This window comes from Tamandua tetradactyla, chromosome 2 (genome assembly GCF_023851605.1).
Source record: "Tamandua tetradactyla isolate mTamTet1 chromosome 2, mTamTet1.pri, whole genome shotgun sequence".
Taxonomy (NCBI): domain Eukaryota; kingdom Metazoa; phylum Chordata; class Mammalia; order Pilosa; family Myrmecophagidae; genus Tamandua; species Tamandua tetradactyla.
Window position 1 is genome coordinate 166,788,683 of NC_135328.1, and position 25,814 is coordinate 166,814,496.

The 25,814-nt window shown below is 54.6% G+C and overlaps 2 protein-coding genes across 3 annotated transcripts in view; one reads left to right on the forward strand and one right to left on the reverse strand.

Moving 5' to 3' along the window:
* Positions 1–1,827: 1,827 nt before the first annotated feature.
* On the forward strand, positions 1,828–14,218 carry FAM151A (family with sequence similarity 151 member A). Its single transcript, XM_077149553.1, has 8 exons — positions 1,828–2,099; positions 3,032–3,178; positions 8,321–8,473; positions 9,440–9,599; positions 11,018–11,242; positions 11,935–12,074; positions 12,844–12,987; positions 13,465–14,218. Exons 1-8 carry the CDS (start codon positions 1,994–1,996, stop codon positions 14,136–14,138), a joined length of 1,749 nt encoding a protein of 582 aa, XP_077005668.1. The 5' UTR covers positions 1,828–1,993; the 3' UTR covers positions 14,139–14,218.
* ACOT11 (acyl-CoA thioesterase 11) overlaps positions 7,384–25,814 on the reverse strand; it is a 47,916-nt gene continuing 29,485 nt past the window's right edge. For both annotated transcript variants that reach the window (XM_077149552.1, XM_077149550.1), the window contains exons 7-16: positions 24,566–24,722; positions 23,290–23,409; positions 21,712–21,856; positions 20,328–20,383; positions 19,402–19,468; positions 18,990–19,073; positions 18,177–18,310; positions 16,206–16,337; positions 15,349–15,475; positions 7,384–14,450 (exon numbers count right to left, since the gene is read on the reverse strand). In XM_077149552.1, coding sequence (XP_077005667.1) covers positions 14,295–14,450; positions 15,349–15,475; positions 16,206–16,337; positions 18,177–18,310; positions 18,990–19,073; positions 19,402–19,468; positions 20,328–20,383; positions 21,712–21,856; positions 23,290–23,409; positions 24,566–24,722 — 1,178 coding nt within the window. In that variant the 3' untranslated portion in view covers positions 7,384–14,294. The remainder of the gene's footprint in view (positions 14,451–15,348; positions 15,476–16,205; positions 16,338–18,176; positions 18,311–18,989; positions 19,074–19,401; positions 19,469–20,327; positions 20,384–21,711; positions 21,857–23,289; positions 23,410–24,565; positions 24,723–25,814) is intronic.

A 25,814-nucleotide genomic window follows, 5' to 3' on the forward strand; every position in this document is an offset into this window, starting at 1 on the left:
GCCCAGACAGCACCCCCCACCTGGGCTTGGGGTCCTCCTCCCACCCCATCCTCACACTATCCCTTCTCCCTTCCTGTACGCTCATCCCCTCCTCTCCTGACTTCTAAGCAAGCTCTGCTTGCCCCTCAGTGGTCCCCAGAGGTTTGCCTCGACCCCTTCCCTCTTCACCTTGTACAGCAAATTGTAACCAAGTATTAAGAATTAACAAATGATTATAATTACTGAATCATTATATAGATGTTTCTTTTTCTTTCTATATTGTAGAATGCCAAAAGCTAATACCTGAAATTACTGAAACCATCTAGTCTCAGCTCTGTTTATACTTGCTATTGAAAGGGTAATTCTAACCTAGCCTAAGTACCGTTTATACTTGCTATTGAAATGATTATTGAACCTGGTCTCAGTCCTGTTTATACTTTCTATTAAAATGGTTATTCTAACCTAGCCTCTGACCTGTTTACTCTTTCTCTTAAAATGGTACTTCTAGGGTGGGCCACGATGGCTCAGCAGGCAGAGCTCTCACCTGCCATGCCGGAGACCCAGGTTAGATTCCCGGTGCCTGCCCTTGCCAAAAAAAAAAGGTTAGTCTAGCCTAGGCTCAGCCCTGCTTGCATTTTCTATTGAAAAATGGTTATTCTAACCTAGCCCCTGCCCTGCTTATACTTTCTATTGAAATGATTATTGAACCTGGTCTCAGCCCTGTTTATGCTTTCTATTGAGATGGTTATTCCAGACTATTCTCAGACCTGTCTGTACTTCCTGGCCATTCTTGCCTAGCTCAGCCCTCTTTATACTTGATTATTACAACCCTGAACTTCTCAGACTCTGGGAAGAGACTTTTGTGCCAATAAGCCATCTGATCTCCTGCTCCCCACGTAGCAAGTTCCTCTCTTTGAAACCCCAGTGCCATGGATTGGCTGTTACGTGCATCGGGCAGACAGCCCTGCATTTGTTTGGTATCAAGCTCGTGCCCACGTCCTCATCGTTGGCCCCAATCTCATGCCTGAGCCCAGGTGTTGATGTCCAGCTGCCTCCTGGGCGGCGGCTCAGGGGTGACCCCCTCACCCCCATGATTCAAGCTTGCCTGAAACAAACCCTCTCCTGACCTGCTCCTCCACCCCCCAGCACTTCTGCCCTTCTGCCCTTCTGTCTACCTGGGCCTCATTCTAGACACTTTCATGCATACACCCCAAACACCTCAGGCACCAAGTACTCTCCTGGGCTTTTCTGTGAGCCTCTAAGCCAAAGTCCAGGTGACTACTGGACTCCTTTAAATTCTAGGGTCTCTGGAATAGGGCTAGTCCGTAGTCTCCTTCCCACACTGGAGCAGGTGGTGACTCACCATGCCCCTAATGGACTCCCTGCCCAGGGAGTGCCCTGCATCGATTATCAGGGAGATAATCCAGACACAACCCTGGAAGGAAGAGCAGATCTAATCTGTCCTTGTCACCAACCCTTGTCTGGCCTGCTAATCTCCCAGGGACAAGGCAGAAAGCCCTAGAATTAGAAGAGAAAAGGTCATTACAGACCACCCAGTCAAGCCATTTCCTTTTACATAGCAGGGGTCGGGTGGGGGTGGAAGCAAGGCCCAGAGAGGGCAATATACTTGTTCAAGGTCTCCAGCAAAGCGAGGCAGAAATGGGATGAGATCCCAGATCTCCCGACTCTCAGGCGGGGCAGGTGGGGGCAGGGGGAGCTCAGTCCAACATCCTCATCCTCTGCTGCTTCTTCCTTTGCTCAAAGGTCATTTTGGGGATGGGTAGGATTTTCTGCTTGACCTGTTAAGAACCTGGGAGGCTGAGGGGAGGAGTCGAAGGGAGAGGGAGGAATGGGCTCCACCCCTGAGACCTTAGAGCTTTAAGAGCCGACCAGGTCTGGGGGAGAAGTCCGTGCTGCTGGGAGCTCCTGCCTCCCACTTGATGCCAGCTGCAAGGAGGCTCAGGGGACACCGGGCCATAAGGAGTTGAAGGAGGCATTCCCAAGAGGGATCAGCATGGGCTGTAAGAGGAAGTGGGCGCTTGTCGGCGGAGCTGGCGTGGCTCTGGTGTTGGTCACTGTGACCGTGCTGAGCATCACCCTGCAGCAGCGCGTCCAACCAGGTGGGAGCCTCGCCTTCACCCAGCCTGATCAGCTTCCCCTATCGCCCAGGCCTCATCCGCACTTAGAATCTGCCATCCAGGGCCCTACTGCCTCTCCCCATCCCCCAATCCTACTAGGACTTTTCTCTCCAGCTGAGGAAGAAGGTTGGCTTTCTTCCCCCTCCTCCTTCATTTGTCTTAAGACCACCAAATCTCCGTCCAGCCCAGACCCCCCTCTGAGTATGCCCTTGGGTAGACATTTCATCTCGGGGGTTCCATGGCCCAGCACACTGAGTCCATTCGCTCAGAAGCCCAACAAACACCTTCAGACCCCTGTACTCAGTCCCCAAGCCTGGAGGGCTGGGCCTCTGACTTCCTTTCTCATCCCTTACTCTCCATCCCCGCTGGCCCTGCCCTACTGGGGCTCCCCACACTGTGTCTCCTATACCCCCCGCCATGGCATCCTCTGCCTCTGACCTGCCCTCTCCAGCCCAGGCTTGCTCAGCAGCCAACGAGACCTTTGTAGATACAAACCTCACTGGTCGCCCTCAGCCCAAACTCCTTTGGTGTTCAAGGCCATTTACAATCTGATCACATCCCTCTTTTCCAATCGTGCCTGATTCCATTTCTTTCCATTCCATCCGAACCAGGCCAATGGCCACTCCTTTGCTTATAAACGCTCTTTCTGGAATAACCAATTCCCCCTTTCCTGTCAAATTTATACCCATCCTTCAAGGGCCCTTACATGCTCACTTCTCCGTGAGCTTCCCCCGCTGCCTGACCTCCCCAGGTCCACCCTCTCTTGCAGCACTGATGGCTCAGGGCCTCACGGTCTCTCCTGGGCACGCGCTGGGAGCCCAGGGAGGGTCGTTCAGTGGCAAGTGCCGACAGATGGGGGAGCGTGTGGAGGTGGAGTGGGGACTGACGCTAACAGCCCCCTGCATTCATTCCAGGCTGTAAGCAAGCTGCAGCCTGCAGCCCCGAAGCGGACATGCTGGACTACTTGCTGAGCCTGGGCCGGATCAGCAGCCGGGACGGCCTGCTGGTCACCTGGTACCACGCTGCCAACAGCCGGGAGAACCTGGAGGCTGCTCTGCAGAGTGAGTCCAGGCGCCAGGACGGGCGGTGGGGGAGGCGGGTGGGTCCAGGAGGTGGAAGGAGAGGAACTGCCCAGGCAGCGGCTCCGGAGGGGTGATTCTTGTCCTATGCACCCCCTGAGCAAATGGGGTCACAGGGGTGTTAAGTGAGAGGCTCAAGGTTGCAAAACTAATGCGCTCGGAGCCCAGCATTTGAACATGGCACGGCCCACCCTTCCAACTGCCCCTCCCATGACCTATCAGATGACAGCTGCCCCAGCGAAGGAGACCTTTGCCCTCCAAGCCTAAACAAATCAAAAGATCAGAGTTGGAGGCCCTGGCTTGACCAAAAATGAGTTGTGAACATCTGAGCAAATCTGTAACTCCTGTGAGCTTCTCAGATTCAAATTTATTATGAATAAATAATAAACATATTATTTAATTTAATAATTAAATTATTTAATGGACAGCTGTCCATTACATGTGGGTGCATCTGTGATTGCCTGCAACCCGTTTCAAGGGTACTCTTTCAAAGAGGAGAATACTGAGGCTCAGAAACAGCTGATTTACCTAAGGTGCTACTGCAGAAAGTGGTTCAGCCAAGGCAGGAGCTTTAAATCACTACATCCTGCCCCACCCTCAGCTAGCCCTCCTTCAGGACTGTGGCGAAGCTCAGCTAGAGAATGTGCATGAATGTGCTTGTAAACTGCAAAGTGGTGACTATAAAAAAAAAAAGGAATGGTCCTCAAATGTGAGCCTGCACCCAAAGACAGGATTGCTGACCCCACCCTCAGAGTTTCTAATTCAGTCAGTCTGGGCAGGGGCCCGAACATTTGCACTTCTAACAACTTGCCAGTAATGCTGATGCGGCTGGCCCCAGACCACCCGCTGAGAACCACTGCTCAAGCACAAAACCCTCAATGTCAGGTTTCGGCCAAGATCACCCCGTAGGTTTGAGGCAGAGCAAGGGCTCCAGCTCTGATTCCCGCAGGGTCACCACACCAGAGGGCCTGGGAGCAAGCGCCTGGGAAAGGCTTACTGAATGAATGAATGGGTGGTTAAGGAGGACTTCCTGGAGGAGGCAGACCAGGTGGGCCCAGGCTGCTGCTGTTTTAAGAAGCTCCTCTGATTGAGAACTGGGTGATGAGGAGGCTTGGAGAATCCTTTTCCCTGAGCTGGGACCCAGGCCAGAGAGGGAGGAATCTTATCTGGGAGATAAGGCCTGGTAGAAGGCAAAGAGGGCCTGCCACCCTCCTCATCCCAGGGTCAGTCCAAAGCAGTAGAGGAGGGATGGGGACTCGACTGAGCCCTGTCCTGGTCAAGAAGAAAGTTAAGGGCCCCACCCCCAACCGGGCAGCTCTCCACAGCTGGGAGCAGGGAGAGTGGCCCTTAGCATAGCTCCAGTGGTCCAGAGAGAATCCCAGCCTGGTTTCCTCCCTGCGGGTCCTGCCAGGGCTCTGTGAGGAAGGTGGAGACCCCAAGGGGGAGATGGTGGTGGGGTTCAACTGGTGAAGTCAGAAGAGGAGCGGCCAGAGCCCAGGCCTGGTGAACAGAAAGAAATGGGTTCAAATTTTACCTGAGCCATTTACCAGTAGATTCGGGGCAAGTGTCTGCCTCCCTGCAGCACAGATTTCCCTCTGTAAAAGGCGATGATAATAATACCCCCTTTGCTTAAGAAGAGGGAATGCAAACCCGGTCACTTTTGATAGTGGGATGTCATTAATTATGCTGGGATAACAGACATGAACCAGGCTGTGCCAGGCAAATGGGGACACAGAGTCACCTTGTTTTTAAACAGATACTCCAGGTAAGTAGTTAACAGTTTGTGAATGCCTATCAAGGTATATTGTAGCATTGAATTCTTGTAGATGAGGAAAGTGAGGTGCAGAGAGGTCAAGTAACCCACCCAGCTTATAAGTGATAGGGCTGGGACTGGAAGCCACAGGTCTGGGTCCCAGGATGCTCTGCCACCGTGCTCACCTGCCTGCACAGGTAAAACTCCTGGCACATGGCGGGGGTCTGTAACTGCATGTCCCTCACACTGGAGTTCTGCTGTGAACTGGTCCTCCCTTCGTTATTTGTTCCTTCTTCATCCCCCAGCCCCCCCCTCAAGCAAGCCAGCCCCCATATTCAGCATCTGGAAGGCAAGTAACAACCTTTTCTGATGAAGGAGAAGACGTCTAGGAAAAAAGCTGGGCCCGGGTAGCCTCACAGGGAGGCAGATTATTCCCAGAATGCAATTCCATGGGTTTTTAGTCCAATTCACTGAGCGTCTGAGCAGCCCCTGCTCTGCGGCAAGCTCAGAAGGATGGTTTAGAAACGATAAGGCATGTCTCCTGGTTTTGAGGAACTCACAGCACAAATCAAGCCATTGGACTAGGCAGCAGCACGGGGGAGGGGTGCGGGGGTGGGGTGGGAGAGCTCACCGGGATTCAGACACCGGGATTCCAGCCCTGGCTCCATCCCAACCTACCCCCCTCCCCACCTCCCTAGTTAAATGGGGAAGTAGATTCTGAGCATCTGTTTTCTTGAGTCACCTTCTCCTCTGCAAGGTTTCCCTCTCAGTCTTGTCTCCTCTGGGCCTCGCTGGGCCCCAAACCCTTCCGACCTCTCTGCCTCTCTCTGCACCCCTAACAAGAAAGGACTTTGTGTTCAAGTCATAATAACAAAGGTTACATTCGTAAAGCTCTTCACGGTTTATAAAGTGCCTTTACGTGCGTGTTCAGTGTTCGCTGCCCTGGGAGGTTCATGTATATCTTTGCAATGAGAAAAAACAGTGAGTCCTAACTTCTCAGCTCAGTTTATAACACGAGGATGAAGCAGCAGCGGGGCCTGGGTGTCAGCTTCCTTCTCCCTCCTGGGAATCCAGAGACCTGGGTTGTAGTTCCGCAGCTGCTAAAATCCTGGGTGACTTTGGGTGAGCTCTTCACCTTTCAGGGCCTTAACTGGTTGCTCTTGATTTTTCTGTCATTAATTCTTTCCAATAGTCATCACTCAACAGCCACTTATGAAGCATTTCTTTTATGTCCTGTACCATCTAGGTACTGGGGATTCAGTGAGGAGTGAGATGGGCCCATTTCCCTGACCTCAGGGAGCTTCTTTGCAGGAAGGCTGGTGCTGAGCGAGTGATTACGTAGGGGCTGAGTTCTCAAAGGAGGAGCATCGATTCCTCTGAAAGCGGGAAATGAGGGGCCTAATTTAGGGAGGTAAGGTTCAGAGATGACCTCCTCGAGGAAGTGGTATTTTAAGCCAAGACTGACGTAGGAGTAGGAGCCGGAGGGGGCTTAATAAAGCTGTGGAAGGAAGAGCGTTGCCAGGCAACAGCCACGTGTGAGGCGTGGAGATGGGGAAGCAAGTCAGAGCATCGCTACGAGTGTGGTGCAAGCGCCGGCAGCATCCACCTCACGGGGAGCTCGTTATAAATGCAGAATCTCGGGCCCCACCCTGGACCTACTGATCAGACTGTGCATTTTAACACAGTCCCTGGGGGATCTGTGTACACATTAAAAGTTTGCAAAGCTGGAGCGGCTGGAACTAGAGAGTGAGAGGGATGGGATAATTTGGCAGGGCCTCATTTTTGCAGGACCACAAAGACCATGGTAAGGAGTTTGGATTTGATTCTCAGGGCAGTGGGTCTGTTTTTTGTTTATTTGGACTTTTTCTTTTCTTTTCTTTTTTTGCATGGGCAGGCACTGGGAATCGAACCCGGGTCTCCGGCATGGCAGGCAAGAACTGTGCCTGCTGAGCTACTGTGGCCCGCCCCGTTTATTTTTTAACACAGGAGGTAGGTCGCATGGTCAGACATGTATTTTGAAGACTAGAGTGGTTGTGTAGGGAATGGAATTGGAGGGGAGCAGGGCTAGAGGTGAGAATAGTCAGGAGTCTGTGGGTGTAAGCCAGGAGCCAAGTCCCCTTCTAACTGTGATACTATGTGAGCCGACAGTGACCCTTCCCTCCTCTAAACTCCCCAAAGGCTGAGTGCCCTCGTGTGGCCTTCCAGTGCCAGTTTCCCACGAGAGGGCTCTCAGCTCCATGCTAAACTGAACTAGGGCAGGACTCAGAGGACGTCCACCTGGCTGAACTAAGTGAATGAATTACAAAGATAGAAAAAGAACAGTGAGGGCAGGCCACGGTGGCTCAGCAGGCAGAGTGCTCGCCTGCCACGCAGGAGACCCGGGTTCAATTCCTGGTGCCTGCTCATGCAAAATAAATAACAATGAGCAGTGCCGATCCAGGTGCAGGGAGATGGAAACATGAATCAGAACAACTTTACTAGAAAGAATTATTGATAATATGAACGTTACAAATGACCCTGTGCTGTCCTGACTCAACTTCCACAAGTAGGAATCAGAAATCATCAGAAAACCAGACTGAAATATGCATCCTTATTTATTAGTAGCAAAAAAAATTAGGTACTACTAAAATGTCTCAAGACAGTTGTTTGACGAAACCACAGTGAACACAGTCAATGAGGGCTTTTGCAGCCACGCTTTTAAAAATGAGGTGTATGAAAGACTTTGAAAATGTTGAAATAGTTGGCAAAATTATGAACACAGCATGGATTCAGTTGCGTAAAAAGTATGTTGGATGGTGGGTTGAATAGTGCTCTCCTCCCAATTCATATCCAGATGGAACCTAAAAATGTGACCCTATTTGGAAATAGTGTCTTTGCAGATGTAATAGGTTGAGATGAGGTCATTCTATAGGGGACCCTGAATCCAATATGACTGGTGTCCTGATAAGAAGAGGGAAATTTGGACACAGACAGAGGATGGCCATCTGAAGACAGATGGGATTCCTGCTGCCCCAAACTCAGGAAGGCCAAGTGTTGCCAGTAACTGCCAGAAATTAGAGGAGGCAAGAAAGGACCCTTCTCTAGAGCAGGGCCCTGACACCTTGACTTCAGACCTTTGGCCTCCAGATCTGCGAGAATAAATTTCCATTGTCTTAAGCTACCCAGTTTGTGGTCATTTGTTACAGCAGCCACGAGAAACTAATACACTAGGCATAGGCAGAGGGAAGGTAATATATCAAAATACAAACTGTGATGGAAATGTGGGTAAATTTTTCTCTCTTCCAAATGTTCCATAATAAATTTTATTCTTTTCTGATGAGAAAAGTTGCTGTTTAAACACAAACCTGACTTGAGTTCTGCCTTCCGCACAGCTGACACCATGGTGCTGGAGGCGGATATCACCGTGGAAGGGCTCAACACCGTCAACGAGACGGGGATACCCATCATGGCGCACCCCCCAAACATCTACAGCGACAACACGCTGCAGCAGTGGCTGGAGGCCGTGCTGACCTCTTCCCAGAAGGGTAGGGGCACCCTGAAGCACCCTCCCCTCCGCAGACGCGAAAGTGCACACAGGGTCAGGGTGTTCGCTCCTGGATACAACATGTTCAAAGACAAACTCCACCCTTACCTCCCACCCCAACTCCCTTTGTCAGAATCGAGGCCTCATCCTAACACCTCCCTCATCTTTATCCCCACGTCCACTTGGCCACTACTCCCCACCAATTCTAATCCCACCACTTTTTTCCTCCACCCTAGCTCCAGCTGCATCCTCTCTCTCCTGGACAAATCTAACACTTCCTTCTTCATTGGCTGTAGCCCCTAAACTTAAGCTTCTTTAATCTTCTCCCAGACCACCACCACCACCACAAACACACCTGAGTGATCCTTCCAAAATGCCAATTTCATCAGGCCACCCTCCCGCTTTAACCCTCCAGGGCTCCCCATTGCCCTCAGGACAAAGTGTGATCTCCTTGGGCTGCCTCTAACATCCTTCCATAACTTGCCAGCCTCACCTCCTGCCATTCCCTTCATCCCCCTCTCCTCACCATCCTGAATACAATAGCTGTGGGCCCAGCACTGGGTCTTGGATCATGCTGAGCCCTTCCCTACTGTGGGAAACCCTCTTCTACTTAAACATCCATTCCCAAAGTCCAAATGACCTCCCCACATTCTGGGCTGGCTTAGGACCCTCTGACATGCCCTGTCCAAGACTCACAGCCTCTTTTTCTCAGGGGCTCGACTCTCTCCGACAATAGCCCCACTAAATCCTTAGCTGGCCTCTGGGGATGGTGGCCCCTTCCACTCTGGGATAGCTCTTCCTATCTGAAAGCCTCTCCTCAAACCCAGCCAGGATCGGGTCCCTGTCCCTGCACACCCTTCCCCCCCAAACACACACCATATCTGACCTCTGTGCCCCAGGAATTACATCTTCCTTCTTCCCTGAATAGAAGGGGCATTAACCCAAGCCCTTGCCCTCCTCCCCACAGGCATCAAGCTGGATTTCAAGAGCATCAAGGCCGTGGGTCCCTCCCTGGACCTCCTGAGGCAGCTGACAGAGCAGGGGCGAGTCCAGAGGCCCGTGTGGATCAATGCTGACATCCTGAAAGGGCCCAATGTGCCCATCTCAATCGAGGTCAATGCCACGCGGTGAGTGTTTGCTCTGCCCTGGCCATGTTCAGCCATCTGCCTTCAACCCAGGAGGTGCTCCGGGGCCCTTTGCTGAGGTTGCCTCCAGCCCCACCAGGCAGCTGCACCCGTGAGCCTCTGTGCATGCTGTTCCCTCTGCCTCAAATGCTTTTCCTCCATTTTCTGATGAACCTCTGGCCCCCACACTTTCCTTTTAACACACTGGGTTGCCACTGTTGGTTTACAAGTTTTTCCACTCCTACATACCAGACTCCTTGAGGGCAAATGGGGCTGAGCCCTCTCTGGAGACTGAGGGACCCGCATAGGACCTGGCTTGCTAGAAAAGTCAGAAGTGTTGAGTCCCTCTTCAGGCCCTGACAGCACTCACACATACTAGCTGCTCGGTGCCCTATTATTGTTTACAAAAAAGGAGAGAATTTATCTGATTTGACTCTTACATAGCACTGCCACGTGAGGCATCTGTTTATTCTCTCCCCATTTTACAGACGAAAAAGCTGAGAATAATTGTGTTTAATATTTATTGTGTGTCCCAGGCACTGTTTTAAGCACTTTACAGGCAGTATACCATTTAATTCTTACAACAAGAATGAGGTAGGTACTCTGATCTTTATTTTATGAATACAGGAACTAGCTCATAGATGTAATCTGCCTCAGTCTAGTAAGTGGCAGAGAAAAGATTTGAAGCCGGGGCTTTGTTTTTTTTTTTTTTTACATGGGCAGGCACCGGAAATCGAACCCAGGTCCTCGGGCATGGCAGGCAAGCACTCTTACCTGCTGAGCCACCGTGGCCCGCCCCAAAGCTGGGGCTTTCTGATTCTAAGCCCCATCTATCCATCTGGCCACCTGTCCAACCCACCAGCCGACAATCCATCCATCCGATATTTATTGTGCTCCTCAAACCAAGGTGTCTGTGGAAAGCAGCAGTTCGAAAAATATAGTTAACGGCCCAAGATAAACTTGACTAGTCTTCTTGTAACTGTTGATTTGACTTATTAGGACAACTGAGACGGGGTGGGGGGTAGGTAACATTAATTTCCTATTAAAATTCAGGTCAGGACAAAAATTTCAGTGAAATATAACATGAAACTTCAGAGACTCTCACAGCTCTGAATTCTGTCTTCTCTATGGAGCCTTTGAAGCACTCTGCCCTGCCTAAGGCTATGACGCCTTTGAGAGGTAAAGAGGGTAAGTGACTCACCCAAGGTCACGGGCAGGACCTCCACCCAGGCCTCCTTGACTCCAAAGTCACTGCCCTATTTGCGGGAGCTTGAACAAGCCACTTTGGTTCTTGAGGACTCTGCTTCTACCCTATGTCACAGCTGGACACCTGCCTACTTCCCAGAACTACAATGGGAATCCAAGAGGTAAGGAAGGGGCCAGCATGGCCCCGGAAGACACGTGTCTCTGATTCTCCACAGGTTCCTGGGTCTGATCCAGGAGAAGTATCCCAAGGTCACCCTGTCTCCGGGCTGGACTACCCTCTATGTGCCCAGTGCCCAAACCAATGCATACACCCGTGCCATGGTGGAGAAGATGCAGGGACTGGTCAGAGCACTGCCGCAGAAGGTCACCTTCCCTGTGCGCGCGTCCATGGTGCGACCCGCCTGGCCCCACTTCAGCTGGCTGCTGGACCAATCCGAGAGGTAAAAAAAACTCCCAGACCCCTGCTGTAGCCCTTGTTTCCTCAAACCCACCCCCGGGACCGATGCCTCCAGGAAGATCCCAGGCACTCATGGCTGGAAGGGTCTCCCACGAGATCATCTGCTGCAGCCCCCACTGGTGCTCACAGTTTCTGTAAGGTCCCACCTTTCTGCTTGCACATCTCTGGGGACAGACCACTCATTACCTCACGAGGCAGAGGTTGTACTGGGAGAGAACACTCTACCTGCTGAAGAGTGCTTATCGTGAGACACAGTTTGCCTCCCCGCAGCTTCCTCTTATGCGGAGCCAGCTGTGGTCCTGGGACTGCACAGATTTCACCTGCAAGCTGTGCCCCAGGACAACCCCTGCAGAGACCGAGGCTCTTTTTCAACCCACGCCGTTCAAAGCCGCCCCCTCCTTTTCCTGCCTGACCTCCCTTCCCCTGGTACCCTTTCTCCTTCTGTCCTTTTCCTAAGACAGAGCCCAGAAGTAGACACACTCTAAGTCAGGAAGTAGATAAGACCAGGCCCTCCTGCCTCCTGAGCCCCCTGCTCAGGGACAAGTGGCTGTTTGAAGCTGTGAGACAGGTGCCCTGCCCCTGCTCTGGGCTGACAGGGGTCCAGTTCCGAGTGCCGGGAAGGAGCTGAGGGCCTGCTGGGCCGGGCAGGTGGCTGAGCCCGCTCTCTGGCCCCAGGTACAGCCTGACGCTGTGGCAGGCCGCCACGGACCCCATGTCAGTGGATGACCTCCTCTACGTCCGGGACAACTGCGCCACCCACCAAGCCTACTTTGACCTCTTCGAGCCTATCGCGTCGCAGTTCAGGCAGCTCGCCAGTAGGGAGCGGGTCTACGGAGGGCAAGGAAGGGTGGTGTGGGCTCGAGTCAGCCCAGGGTCGGCATCTGGAGGACAGCAGAGCAGAGCTGGGGGTGGGGAGGAGGGGCGGGCAGGGACATAGGAAGGGGAAATCATGAGTGGAACAGGAAGAAGGAATTATTTTGCACACCTACTGTCTGCCCGACCCTGGGCTGCTCACTGCTATGTATGGTATGTTACCAAAGCTTCACATATCCATGAAGCAGGGGTTCCATTTTACGGGTAGGGAAACTGAGGGGCAGAACAGTCAAGTAACTTATAACAGACTCATTTGGCTTTGTATACATTGGAGCCCACCTCAGACTGGAACCCAGCAAAGTCCACATTTCCCCTGCAGGGTACTTAACAGTTTCAGAGAAGCAGCCCCCTCCACCATGCCGACTGATCAGCAATCAGATGCTGTCTGATCCTTTGTCCAAACCCCTCATCCCCTTGACCCTGAACCTGCAGCTAAGTCACCTCAAATGAGCTCCACTGGACTCAACATTCCAGCAGTGGGGGCCATCTAGGTGAGGGAGGGGGATCCAACTTTGAGGGCCTGCAGACCTGGTTGCATCAGGTTCCAATCCCGGTGACTCACCCATGTCACTTTTTGCAATCTATAAAATGGGGGGAGTAGCAGCTTCTTGGCAGGTTGCTGGGAGGGTGAGAGAGTATGTGGAGAGCCTGGCACACGGGAGTTGCTCTGCATAGGTGGCCACGTCACCTTGGCAATTTGGTGTCCCACAGTGAATACCACGCGAAAGCAAGTCTACTATTCCGGGGGCAGCCTGATCCCCTCCTTGCAGCTCCCCGGGGCTGATGGTCTGAGCGTAGAGTGGCTGCTTCCCGAAGTCCAGGGCAGCGGAAAGACAGCAGCGGTTCCTCTTCCAGGTGAGGTCTGCCTGCAGCCGGCATGCTTTCAGCTAAACTGCAGGGTTCCCTTTGCTTGAGGTAGGTTCCTTGGGCCTGTTACCATGGCAATATGAGTCCATTCAAGCCGCAGGCTGGAAAGAAGGTGGAGAGAGGTAGGAAGGGTACAGCGGTGTCAGGAGCATGGGCTCTTGGTCTTCAGACCTGTGCCCCTGAATCGTCAGCCACACAGAGCTGCAGGTCCCAGGGCCGGGTCCCAGCTAGAGGCCAAGGGCTGAGCTAGCATTTTTATCTTGTCGTTCTGATGAGCACCCAGCACAATTTGTAAAGCCACTCTTCCACCTGCAGCCCAGAGCCAGTTGACAGATCCCAGACAGTGAGGCACCAGCTGCTCCTCCTTGACTATACCCCTGACCCCCCAATACCCCTTTAACAAGAGCCACGGGTACCCCCATGATAAACTAACCACAGACACTGCTGCCTCGCTGCCTCTTCCAGACAGAGAAGGCATGATCCTGCTGAACGTCAGTCTCGGGGGGCCTGCAGCCGGAGACCCCGTACCCATCGTGGGTGTCCCAGGTGGCCCCGCTCAGACACTGGAATCGTACCTGATGCAGCTCGCCGCACGCCCGGGACGCTGGGGCGTCCACCTGCACATAGCAGAGCCTGTAGCCCTCCAGCCAGCCCTGGCCACACTGGCCCACCTCTCTACCCTTGGCCACCTGCCCCGGCCCGTGTGGGTGGGGGCCACCATCTCCCACGGGAGTTTTGGGGTCCCTGGCTACTTGGCAGGCAGGGAGTTGCTTATGGCTGTGGACCAGGTTTTCCCCCACGTGACCGTGGCACCAGGCTGGCCTGAGGAGGTGCTGGACGGTGGCTACAGAGAACAGCTGCTCACAGATATGCTGGAGCTGTGCCACGGGCTCTGGCAGCCGGTGTCCTTCCAGCTGCAGGCCAGGCCGCTGGGCCACAGCACGGCCGGAGCCGTGGCCAGGCTGCTGGGCTCCTCCCCCAGGGCCACCGTCACGGTGGGGCACAGCCCTGGGCAGGGCAGCTACGCAGCTGGGCGGGCAGGACTGCTGGCAGCCAGGGCTGTGGACAGAACCCGAGTGTACTACAGGCTGCCCGAGGACTACCGCAAGGACCTGCTAGCGGACGTTGGCAGAAACTGACAGCCCCGTGGTGCTGGGTCAGCGGATCCCAGAGTCGAGGCTTCCCGTGAGAGAGGCAGGAAGGAATAAATGCCTCTGTCTTCGTCCACGCGCTTGCTTGGGCGTCCTTGGGGGCAGGATGGAGTGAGTGGGCCCGAGGTGGCTGCACACCGCACCCTAGAGGGTCTGGAGGCTGGGGGCCAGGTCATTCCGGTTGGCCAAGAGGAACTGCTCGCAAGCCTTGAAGGTGGTGTAGAACTCAGAGGACAGGCCGGCCACATCGGTGGTCACGTAGTTGAGAAAGCCTGTGGTGGCCTGGTTGTAGTAGGATACCTGCAGGGCAGGACACCACCCTCAGGAGGCAGGGACCGTCGCAGGGGGTCGGAGCCCCGCAGGCGCAGGCACGAGGCAGGCTGGAGTCAGCCGCACTTGCCTTGTGGGAGGGGAGCAAATGCAACCCAGCATCCTGGAGTCTTAGAGGGCGTTTGGAAGCCTGCAGGATTGGCAAGGGTAACCCCCGAGTGTAACCCTGGGTGCTGACGGCCCTGGCTTCCCTCTGTCTCCCAACACTGCACTAACACACCGAGTTTTCCTCTGCCAGCTGTGGGGGGGGGAGGGGGTGGCGACCCTGGAGGGCAGGGGCAGGGTCTGACCAGTCTCTAGAACGGGTCCCATTTAAATGAATTTATTTCTGTGGCTGCAATTTAGACCTGAGCGCCACCCTCACTTTAAGCATATTAATTTAGCAAACAGGCTGAGCTCCCAGGCCAGGCTCTGAGGGCGGCGTGGCCCTCAGAGAAGCTCTGAGCCCAAGACCGGAACTCGTCTCACCTCCCCGAACCCCTCACTTTCTCTCAGCCTCCTCCCACGTTTTCAATGAACACTCGCTGCCCTGCGGAGTTTTATGGATCCTCAGAGCCATATAAAGCCTTCCTAGACAAGAAGGGGTATACGAGTAAATAAATAATGAGATGGAATTTTAGATCAGAACACAAGCCTTCTGCCTTCGGTGGTCGGGGCTTCGTCCAGCCCTGGCAGCAGCCTCCCACTTATCTCCGCATAGATTAGGTCTCAGTAGAGGTTCACTGGGGCAGCCCCTGACTCGCTCTGGTCTGCCCAAGCTGGAAGAGGGAGCCTGCTGGAGGTGAGCCCTGGGCTGTGGGACTGTCTCAGCCCATCAGTATGGGGCTGGGGTGGGGCGGGTGGGAGGGAGGTGGGGGTGCGGCCTCACCTTGGTCATCTGGTCCCCCTCACGCCACAGGCAGAAGCCTGAGCAGAGGGTCTCCCCGCGGCTGTACTCAGGCATCTCGCGGTGGGTGGGCAGCGTGACCGACCTCAGTGCAATCACATACGGGTCCCTGGAGTCGGGGAAGGGCGGGAAGGAGGGGGACAGCGGTTGGCCACAGGAGGAGAAGGTAGAGGCTCGTTTTGCCCAGCCAAGGTCCAGGCCCTGCCCCCATCCCCAATGTCCAGAGCTCCACCCCCCCACCACCACCTCTGGTACTGAGGCCCTCATGGGGGTGGGAGGAGGTGTCTTAAATCACACAAACCCTCAGAGCCCTGGCCCCCGGCTCAGGGCCAGGCTCCCGAGAGGAGGCACCTGTGGGTCAGCAGCACCAAATTTACCAGGAGCCAATGAGGCTCCATGTGGGTTTCCTGGAGAAGCCCCTTCACTGTAGATGCTCAGAAGAAGGGTTATGCATATTAGTTTTCTGCTCCATCTCTAACTAAGAAATGCTGCCTGGACTGGCATCCCCACCTATGGCCAGCAGCTCGCCATCCTCCAGCCAAATGGGGCTTTCAGAGAACAGAGGCCAAGAGGAGGGCATGTGAGAAAAGCCCCATCCATGGCGGGGGCGAGGCAGCCTTGCCTTGTTCTAAAGGGTCTGCTTTAGAACAGGAGTGACCGGAGGGGAGGTATGTGCCCTTGTCCCCATTTTCTCTATGTAAAACCACAGCAGCTCAGCAGAGGGCAAGCATGGTGCTTAGGGGCCCAGGGCCAATGGGGAAATTGAGTTGAAGTCCCCCCCTAGGGAGGAGATGAGCCGTCCCTACCCTGCTGCACCCTGCTGGGAGACGGGTGCTCACCCATTGTCACAAGGCTTCCGCCGTGAGGCCAGGATCACAAAGTCCAGGGGCTTGGTGTCGCTGTTCAGGGCGGAGCTGATGACGTGGTAGATGGCATCGTCCTCATCCACCTGCTGTACTAGCTCCACACTCCTGCAGCAAGCCAAGAGCTCAGGGCCCTGGGGAGTCACTCCGGCTCCCTGGGGGAGGCGCAGGCCTGGCCTGCCTCCCTGAGCAGCTCGTGCAGTGGACATTCTGTCCCCTGCACTGTTCAATGGGGACCAATAGGAGAACAGGGAGTCCCAGCCAAGGCGGACACACACAGGCATCCACACACACATCCCTAGGGAGAGGCATGCACACACATGCGTGCATGCATGCACAGACACAGACAGTGGCACACATGGCCCATCCGTGTCCGTATATGCCTGTGCAGGTGTACACACACTGCACAGATGTGTGACAATTTATTCATTGAGTGCCAACTATGTGCCAGGAGCTCGTCTAAGCATGACCTCATTTAATCTCTGCAACAGCTCCGTGTGGTGGGTACTCTTCTTATTCCCATTTAACAGCTAACGGAGCTGAGACTCAGGGAAGTAACCTGCCCAGGACCAAACAGCTAATAAGGAAGTAGAGCTGGGCCTTGTGTCAGGCTATCAGGTCCCAGAGCTGTGGCCCCCAGGCCTGGCACACGGCATACACGTGTTCAGGTGCACTCAGACAGGCTTACACCAACACAGTGCACAAAGATAAAAGGACATCGACACAGAGATATGTGCAACCCAAGCCCAGTCCCACTGCTTCTCCCTGCTCTCCTCTCTTCCTACCCTCCCTCTGGAAGGGGACTTCTGGAGCAAAACAGCTGTGGCAGGGTGTGGGGGCAGCCAGCCAAGGGCTCCCTTTCCCCTCAGGCTACCCCCCTCCTATCCCATCAAGAGTCAAGAACTGATTTGGCCTTCAAGACCCACATAAGCCCACCTCCTCCAAGAAGCCTTCCTACCCACCCCCAGCCCCAATCCCTTCAGGCTCTTAGTCTAGTTCAGCTACCAGGACCCAGGGGTCACCTACCCCAGGGCCTTTTTGCAAAGAAACCTTAGGCAGAAAGCCCATGCATATACACTTGTGCAGCTGGCCTGCACAAGGGAGACGAGTCGGGATAGGAAGAAGGAAGCCAATCTGCCAAAAATTAACTCGCCAAATGACCAGCTCACTGAGTTTCCAAATACACAGAACCCCCTTACAGATATACTCAGGGATATGGTCTCTTCATAATAAGACACTGCAGAAATTATCAAAGAACCCCCAAAAGTGAGGGTGCTGGCATAACAGAAAATGATTTTTAAAGGGATTCAGATAAAAATATCAGTTTAAACTTAAATATTCCCATATTAAACAAAAATTTTGGCTGTTTTCCTAAGAACATATTTATCATCCCTGATTAAATTCAAGGAGATATTTATATGAAAAATCATTAGATTTGGGGAACAAATGTATTCATCGACTACATTCCAAAATAGCATATCCATGTACATGATCGTAAGAAGAATTCGCACATTTGGTAAACACAGCAAACTGGCCATTCTGTCAATTGGCATGAAACTGGGCTGGTGGTCCAAGAGCCCTGCCGGCCTCTCAGCTTTCCACCCTGGTGCCTAAGCAGTTCCCAAGCATGTCTGTCTGGAAACTTAGGGCTCCACAAAACACAAGTTGAAAAGCACTGCTCTATCCCCTAGGTCCAATCCAAAACCTACCCCCATGTACCCATTTTAAGAGAAGGAAAACTGAAGCCCAGAGAGGAAATTACTTCCCCAGGGCACACAGGCTTCGGGTCAGAAACAGGACTTAAAACCAAGCCTTCAACTGCAATACCCATGACCCTGACCCCCGCCTAACACATGACTTCCACAGGCCATCGGGGCAAGAGGGCCTCACGAGGCCAGCTGGGCAGGTCCCCTCCTCCCAGGCTTTAGAAGAGCCCCTGCACCTCACCGGTAGTGCTTGTCCCACTCAGGTCTCCGGGACAGGTCTGAGAGCAGGAGGAAGGCCTGGGCTGCATCCACATGGACCACCAGCTCCACATGGAAGGACAGGAACTTGTCGTCCTCCAGGGTGTAAAGGCAGACCTGCGTGGGGCAGAGGGCAGCCTCATTCCCGTGCCCCCTCCCCAGAATATGCTGGGTGCTAGGGTGGGTTGACTGGAGGTTGGGACTAGAAGCTCGGGGTTGCCACGGACTCGCCACTGCCAAGCCACGCCACCTCTCTGAGCCTCGGTTACATCCCCTCGAAATGGGGCTGTTGAGCGAATTCAGCACAGTGGACAGGAAGTAGCCTGGAGAAGTAGGGACTGATGCACCCATGCCATGGATGCCCAGAACTGAGGACCCACCTAACCCCCCCAGTGTCACAGCAGGGGGAAAATGGCAGAGCTCAAGTCCTCTCTCAGCCAGGGCTTTGCTACTGGCCTCTTCCCCTCGATCCGAACTGTAGAAGGAACAGAGAGGAGGAAGCAGCTGGGCAGAGAACAGACGCGATGAGAGACTGGAGGCAAGAAGGTGGAAGGGTAAGGAGAGAAAGAACTTTCTAGCTCTCCACTGCAGGTCCCTCGGGGAATGTCTATATTTCTGTAGGTGGGTTGGTTCCACGATCTCACCCAATTCCTTTGCAGAAATCCCCCTCTGACATGAGTCAAACATGAGTTTGAGAGAATTTCTGTTCCTGGCACACCGCCCCCTCCGACCAAGACAAAGGGCTGGTTGCTCAGACAAGAAAGGACAGATGGGAGATGGGGTGGGGGTCAGCTACCTGATTGATCTCTGAAGACAGCACCCAGTTGTCCTTGGCCACGAGCATCTTCAGGGAGGAGACGTTGTTGTAGCTCAGGTACACCTGGGCAGAGCCAAGAGCGAAGTTACGCCTCACGCCGTCCTTGGCGGCCCCTGGGCCGAGGCCACCCTGGGATGGGGGAAGGGAATGTGGCTGGCAAATGAGGGGTGGGGGCGGCTGTGGAAAGAGCTCTGGGCTTTGGGAAAGGAGGTCTAGGCTTGGCTAGACCTGGACAAGGCGGGCCTCCTCTCAGGGCCTCAGCTCCCTCCTGCCCAGCAGGGGGAACACAGGAAAGCCCTTCGCCAAGTGTAGTAGTCATGAGGCATTCCTCTCAGGGACTGGGGAACCCCCGTGGCCCCGAGGACCGTCCCCGCTGAGCAGTGGGCTTTACCTGGTTGCTAGGGTCCCAGGGGACAGAGAGGGGCACCTCCGTCTGCTTACAGGACACGATGTACTTCCTGGGAGAGAGGGAAGATGACACGCTCGGTCCCTTGGAAGCCCCATTCCTTTCAGCAGGCTTCACCGCAGGCCTACTATGTGCCAGGCCTTGGGCTCAGCCAAGCAGGGTGGGAGAGGCTGTCCTGCCTGGTTAGGGAGACTGGATGGACACACAGGAAACAACAGCCAAGAAGATACAAGCTCAGCCCAGAGGCAGGGGACAAGCGAGGGAGGAGGGAACCAGGATTTAGGGCTTGGTTCCCCCACCTCCTTGCTGAATGACTCTGGCTAGAGTTAGTTCACCCTCAAACCTCAGCATCCCGAACTGCCAAATGGGATGAGCAGTCGTACCTGCCCCATGGGGTCACCATAAGGAGAACACAGCTTGGCACACAGTAAATGCTCCGTAAATGCACCCTGTTCTTATTAACAAAGGTTCACAAGCCCCAAGATGTGCACAGCACTTTAAAGTCTGTTAGCACTTTAAAGTCTGTAAAGCGCTTTCACAGTAGAGGCAGACACCTGGGTTTGTCTCTTGAGCAAGTTTCATTCCCTCTCTGAGCCTTTCTTTCTTCAGCTGCCAAATGGGCATCAGAGTCCATGGAAAGAATACGGGAGTTTAATCTGGCCAGACCAGCCAGGTTCAAACACTGACACTGAGATCCCTCCTTCCTGTGTGGTGCTAGACAAGACATTTGTCCTCTCTGTGCTCAATGTCCTCATCTGTGCAGTGGCCAGAAAACCTGCGGAGTGATGAGGCCAGCCCAGAGGCTGTATGGACACCACATGGGTAGTGCTGAAGAGATGTGAATGCCCTGAGGCCAGGGAGGCAGGACAGCCCTGGGTCTGTCCCCTTCTGCCACCCAGCCCCCAACTCACCTGTCCAGGCGAATCTTCTTCCTGGCACTGGCCTCTCGGTACCGCCGCTCGCCATCCTGGGGAGGGAGGCAGGGGCAGGCAGTGCTGGAGGTGGGATCACCTGCCGTCCTACCCCCTACCTCCCATCTAAGGCCCAAGGAGACCTAAAGTGATTTCAGGTCTCACCTGGGCAGCCGGAGGCAAACCAGCCCGGCTGGGAAAGTGCCAGGGAAGTGAGCTCCAGCCCCGGTTCCCCTCAGAATCTCCAAATGGCCCTAGGGAGGGACCCTCCCAGCACTGGACCTCAGTTTCATCCTCTGTAGAGTGGGGATCCTTAGAGGACGCTTCCAACAGAATAAGAACCAGCACACACTGCGTGCTCATCATGCACCAGCCACTCTTCTAAAAGTGCTGTCCGTGCATGATTTCATCAAAGCCTCACAACGACCTCTGAGGTCGGTGCTATTCCTATCCCCGTCTGACGGAGCAGGGGCTGAGGTGCAGAAGGGTTAGATGTCAGCACCGGTAGGTGGGGAGCCTACCCCCTTTACCACCCTCTTCACCACCGCTCCAGGGTCTCTCCCTGTTCATGAGCAGTAAATGGCAGAAGGTCTGTGAAAAGCTCCTTGTAAACTAACTGTCCCTGCCACCTGCCAGGGCTCCCCAGTACTCCACACCCCCCCCACCCCTCTCTTGACTCCTGAACTCCTAGTGCAGACCAGTAGGTTTTTCACAGCCCATACATGGCCTCACGAGGGCGGGTGCCCCCCTTCCCAACCCCCCAGAGAGAGGGAAAGACCCCTCCAAAGGGCAAAGCCAGCTGATCCCCTAGAAGCCAGCCCAGGGCCAGGCACATGGGAGCCTATCTTAAGAGGCAGCCTTCCACCCCAGATCCCTGACTCTCGTCCCAGTGCTCCTTCCTCCTGTATCATCTTCATCGTAACCAGTCACTACTTTCTGGGTGCTTTCGGAGCTTAACCAGGCACCATGCTGAGCCTTAGGGTGAGTACAAAACGTATCCCCAACAGCCCCGTGGGGCAGGGACTGCCATCACGCCTATTTTATAGATGGGGGCTGGAAACTCAGCTAGAATATGGCAGAGGGGAGGTTCCCGTCCACATCTGACTCCAGAGGCTGGGCTCCCCCAGCTCTACAGGCCTGTGAACACCCACTGACACCCCACTATAGGCCAGGCCCCCACACAGGCTCTGGGCTCTTCCAGACAGAATGAGGTGCCTGCCTTCCACAAAAGGGGCATTTCCAGGGGTCTCCACCAGGGCACTCGAAGCAGAGGGTCAGGCTGGACCCCTCACTCCCCTGGCCTGTCACGGACCATAGGCCCCACCACCACCGGGCAGAGAGGGACAGGAGCCGGCGGGTGCCACAGGGTGCTGTCCTCACTCACCCCAGGCTGGGGCCGAATCCAGGGCAGCATCAGGGGCTGGTCAGCCGCGTCCAGGACCACGAAGGTCATGAAGGCACTGTTGATGTGCCGCCGGTGAGTCTCGGCCTCCTGGCGGTAGGCCTCCACGCACACGCCCACTTCCATGCTGTGGGGAGCGGGGCTGTGTCCACGCTGGGCAGACGTTCCCGAGGCCACGCTCCCCCCGCCCCCAACACACGCATGCCCACTCGCACACACGTGCACACTCGCTCCTGCACATCTTCCACAGACCAGATCAGAGGCCTCGTGGCAGGAAACCCAGAACTGCTCCGTCCCAGCCCTTCCCTCCCAGCAACGTAACAGGGAGCCACCTACTGTGCGCCCGGCCCTGGGGTAGGCACCAGGACACAGAAGTGAACAAACCTGTGCAGTCCATGTCCTCATGGGCTAGCAGCTGGGGCAGGCGGAACAAAACAAGTAAGCAAAGAGCTCAATAAGTAACTACACGCTGCCAACGTTTATGAAAAGAAATAAGCAGAGAGGTAGCAGAAAGGCAAAGGAGAAAAATGCTCATTACACACAGACATTCTCAGGCATCGCAGCAGCTGTGTTCCTCACAGCTTGGTTGCCACTGCTGATGTATCGGTTACTGTCTTTATTAATTATTAAATAGCAGCCACGACCTTCCCCCTTGCTGAGGAAATTGTATAGGATTTCAGAGTGTGGACGTCACACAGGTGGGGAAACCAGGACCCAGAACGGGGCGGTACCTGGTCCACAGTCACAGCACCAGGCAGGAAGAGAACCTGAACTAGAAGCCAGGCCTCAAGGCTCCTGGTTAGGGGTTTTCCCACTGCCAGCCATAAGCTGGGCACTGGACAGGGGGCACTGGATAGGCTGCAGAGAATAAGGATAATTACAGCAGCAGCAGCAGAACATTCTGGCACTCCGCTGTAACACCTGATTGAAACCTCATGACTAGGAGGTTAGTTGTTCTGAGTCCCATGTTACAGATGAGAAAACTAGTGCTTTGAGGGGTTAAGTAACTAGCCCAAGGTCACACAGCAGTGAAAGGCGGATCCAAAATGTGAACCCAGGCAGCCTTCCTTTTGACAACTAAACTGTGATCTTTAAGATCACCAGGAGAGATTTTCTTACTTAAAGCGAGCTTTCATGAGAGTAGAGATAAGAATTCATTCCAAACATCTTTGGGGGCTAAGTGTTGTTGTGTAAGGAATGGGTGGGAAAGGGCTAAACAGGACCCTGGCGTGAGGTGGCCCCGTGATCTGAGCAGCTGCCCTACGAGGCCCAAAGGCAGGGACCAGAGAGCGGCAGAGACACACGGAGCACACGGCATCGCGCAAGACAGCAGGAGGCGCAGGGGTGGGAGGAGGCCAGAGGAGGGGTCCCAGCCTGGGGCGGGCAGAGTAGGGGGGTGAATCTTAGAGATAGGGAAGGGACCCAGCAGCCAGGCAGGAGTTTAGACGTCAGCTGCACGATGGCAGGCTCCTGGCGGATTTGCAGCCAGGGGAGGGCCCTCCTTGGATCAGGAGGAGTCCTGGCCCCGGGGGCCCCGCCCTGTCCAGCCCAGCCTCTCACCTGTTCTTGAAGGCGTTGTTCACAATGGCCTTGAGCACCAGTCGGTCCCCGACCTGGGACGGGCCCCGGAAGTGGAACATCTCGATGGCCTTCAGCGTCGGGTGGGCACGGCACAGCCGGCTGGAGGAAGGCCAAGGGAAAGGCGCCTGGTGCTCCAGCCGGTGGCCCGGGCCAGCCTCCCTCCCGGGCCCTCAGACCCAGACCCGACCCTCCGGCCCACCCACTCCCACCGAACGAAGTGATGCTTCTGCCCAGAGCAACAGAGATGAAGGCCCATTTCACAGTTAGAAGGTTAAGGACTATGTACATGGCTAGAAAGAAGCTGAATTAAGATAACAGGAAAGCCTAGAGTATGCCTTAGGGTAAAACCTTTCTTCCCTATTCCTTCCAACCTTTACCACTTTAGCACCTGCTGTTCCCACTACCTGGAAGTCCTCCTTCGACCCAAAGCTACTTGTCATTCAAGGCCCAGCTCAAATGTCCCTCCTCCAGGAAGCCTTCCCTGACCATCCAGAATCTCACCCTCCTCTGAGATCTGCCCAAAATAGCACTGCTTATGCATTGTCGCTCACAATTAAAACACAGAAAAGGGGTCATGTGAGCTCTAAGGGATGAAGAGGAGTTTCCCTGGCTGAAGAAAGCATGGTTTGGAGAGGGCACTCCTAGCAGAGGGAGTATGTACAAAATCACAGAGATGTAAGGGTGCTAGGGAGTGAATGTCAGTTATCCTAGGTCTAAAAAAAAAAGCCTGATGTTGAGGGCAAAAATAGCCCCAGATAGGTACAAAAGGTCAAAGGAGGAGGAAGGAGTTATTTTTTTACTGGAAGTAGGGAACCCTCAATGGCTTCGTGGAGGAGATAGGTAGAATTTCAGAGACAAAAAATAGAGGAAATGGTGGGGCAGGAGGTCAGACCATGAGCAAAGGCAGAGAGGAACAGGGAGAATGGGGAAGGGCGATGGTGACCAGCTTGCTTTGAAGGGAGTAAAACACAGGGAGAGAACAGGCTGGGCCAGGTCAATGGCAAGACCCAGAGCCAGGCCAAGGGGCTTGGTGCTCACCACGCAGGTGACAGGGTCCGTGGATGGCTTTTTAAGTCAAGGAAGGAAGGGTCAGCTCCCAGAAAACTGCTTCCCTCTGGCTGTCTGGGTCTGAAAACTCTGGCTTACCCTAAGAGTACATGAAGCATCAAATGCCAACTTCTCACCCAAAGGGAGCTGGCTGAGGGAAGGAGGGAAGGAGAGAGGGGAGGCCAAGGTGGGCCACTCTCCACCTCACCTGGCTGCGATGGTGGCCACGTTCTCCATCCAGGCCATGATCTGGCCCCCGAAGGTGTTGCCCTGGTGATTGGCGTGGGGAGGCAGGACCAGCTCCACGCTTTCCACACGGGTCTTCTCAGCTGGCACCATGTGGCTACAGTCTCTGTTCTCCAGATCTGAACAGAGGGGCGTGGGGAGGGACATGGGTGACCGTGGGAAAGTCCCCAAGGGCAGTCCCAGGAATGCCACCCTCCTACCCTACCCACATCTTTTCATTTCCTCAGCACCAAGTGTGCACAGATTCAACCCAGAAGAGAACGGGAGGAAAGAGGGAGGCACCCGTCACAGGGCGGTGGACAGGACACCAGCTTTGGAGCCAAGACGCACCTGGGTTTGACCTGGGTCTGCATCTCAGCTCCACCCCATGTCGGCCGTATGGCTTTGAGAGAGGTCACCTAACCTCTCTGCACCTCCATGTTCTCATCTATAAAGGGCAACTGTCAAACCCAACCCAATAGGACTGTTTGAAGAAGAAACGTGATCTTGGCGATAAAGCGCCTGGCACCAGACCCAATAGGCAGGTGCTCAGAAGGGACACGTCTTCCCCTCCTGCTGCCCTGACGATGCTCTGTCCCTTGGGGACAGTGGCATTAGAATATCCTCAGTGGGAGAGGCCGGAGTGTGTCAGGGCCTTGGGAGTCAGGGGTGCAGATACTGACAAACCCCACCCGACCCACCACCAGCCAGGGCCCACCAGGGAGGTGGCATTTTGCTTGGCTTGCAGGCTACTCAGAGATGCCACAGGCAGAGCACGGACAGAGAGGAAGGGCGGCTGAGGATGGCCGAGCCTGGGAGAGTGATCCCAGGGAGCAGCGAGGCCTTTGGCTCAGCTGGAATTGAGATGGGGCAAAGCTGCCAGGCTAAGACAAAAGGGAGCTGCAGGAGAGCTTCAGGAGAGGACAGACCTAGGAGAGCTGCAGGGAGACAGACAGTTCCAAGGAGACTTCGGTGTTTGTAGGAAGAGCCAGGCATCGCCAGCCACGACCTCCAAGGCCTGGCATAAACGTGGCACGCAGAATTCGGTTAGTGCAGCAAACCGCCATCACTAGGCTAACACGTTCCACCTGCTCTCTCCACCCAGGGAAGATGGGCTACCTTTGCTTGTTTGTTTGCTTGTTTGCATGGGCAGGCACCAGGAATTGAACCAGGTCTCTGTCACGGCAGGCAAGAACTCTGCCTGCTGAGCCACCATGGCCCACCCCGGGTTA